This window comes from Cynara cardunculus, unplaced genomic scaffold (assembly GCF_001531365.2).
Source record: "Cynara cardunculus var. scolymus isolate 2C unplaced genomic scaffold, CcrdV1 Un_Scaffold_11198, whole genome shotgun sequence".
Classification (NCBI taxonomy): domain Eukaryota; kingdom Viridiplantae; phylum Streptophyta; class Magnoliopsida; order Asterales; family Asteraceae; genus Cynara; species Cynara cardunculus.
This window is the reverse complement of record NW_020206499.1, coordinates 1941-3180: the sequence shown is the minus strand read 5'-3', so window position 1 is coordinate 3180 and position 1240 is coordinate 1941. Positions and strand designations below refer to the sequence as shown.

The 1240-nt window shown below is 40.7% G+C and overlaps 1 protein-coding gene across 1 annotated transcript; it reads left to right on the top strand.

Moving 5' to 3' along the window:
* The first annotated feature begins 6 nt into the window (after positions 1–6).
* Positions 7–1195, top strand: LOC112505455. The gene is made up of 2 exons (XM_025109362.1): positions 7–435; positions 513–1195. Exons 1-2 carry the CDS (start codon positions 55–57, stop codon positions 1041–1043), a joined length of 912 nt encoding a protein of 303 aa, XP_024965130.1. The 5' UTR covers positions 7–54; the 3' UTR covers positions 1044–1195.
* Positions 1196–1240: the final 45 nt, after the last annotated feature.

The following is a 1240-nucleotide window of genomic DNA, read 5'->3' as shown; positions in this document are numbered from 1 at the left end:
ACTGTTGGTGCTGAGAGGAATGGGTTTGGTCCCAATGTGCCAAAAGAGACCCAAATGAACAACGGTCTAAGTAACGGGTCATTAAATGCTCATAAGTCTTTGGCTACTGTTGGTACTGAGAGAAATGGGTTCAGTTCTGATGCACCAAAAGAGGCCCAAATCAACACCAGTTTTAGTAACGGATCATTAAACGGTCACAAATCTTCAGCTACAGTTGGTACCATGAGAAATGGGTTCAGTGTTGCTGCACCAGAACAGATCCAAAAGAAAGAAGGTTCAGTTCCAAAAAGTATCTCAGAATCCCATTCAGAAAGCTCCCAGAAGTGCAAAAATGGAGATTTTAGCATCCCAATTTCTACAATGGTCAGTTGTAGCAAGCCACTTGCGACTCTTGGAGATAATACGAGTAAAATGGAGAAAGGCGACCCTGCCAAGGTAAAATTTTGTCATAATTGATATGTGCTACTTGAAACTATGGTTTTTCCACCTTTAATTGGAATTCTTTTATTCAGGAAATTGGTGGGAATGAATCATTTGGTGCAAATGGTCGGGGTGATGGTCAAGAGGGGGTGGTTATTGCATCGGCAGAGATATCAGACTTACCCAAAATGGGAAGTTCGATGGAGAAGGAAGCTCTTGGCTGGAAAAAACACAAAAAATCGAAGAACGTTCTGAAGTGTAAGGTACTAAGTATGAAATTCAGCTCAAACGTCTTTATGGTGACATCATTAAACCAGCGGAAGAAAAAGAAACATAAGCGAAGCAAAAAGGTCAAGAATCTTGCTCAAGAGAACTTGATTGATGAAGGCCCGTCATCATCCCAAAAAATTGAAGTACAGGCGGCTGTCAAACCTTCCGTTGAAAATGAATTAAAAGAGAGGGTTGATAAAGACACTGCTGTGCTTGCAACAAGCAACATTAATGGCATCTCAGCAGGAAGTCGAGCAGGACCAAATCATTTGGATGATTGCAAGGGAGCTTCAGCACAAAAAGATTTGGTTCATATGCTTACCAGAGGTTTGGAAGACAGAACCGGTGAGTAATATTCTTCCTTCCTCTTTCATTATTTGTTATAGTTTCTGTCACACAATTTCTCCTTATAGCTCAAGGAAAATGCTTTGCCTATTTGTCAAATGTCTGAAGTACCCTTCAGGGAAAGACAAATGATGAAGTCTTCAGGATCTAGAATTTTTGGACAACCCAAAACAAAGTGTTGCATTTTTCCCCTTCAGGGAAAGAC

Coding starts and splice junctions, on each gene's coding strand:
- LOC112505455 (XM_025109362.1), top strand. CDS start 55: ATGAACAACGGTCTAAGTAACGGGTCATTAAATGCTCATAAGTCTTTG. Junction 436..512: donor AGAAAGGCGACCCTGCCAAG/GTAAAATTTTGT, acceptor TCTTTTATTCAG/GAAATTGGTGGGAATGAATC.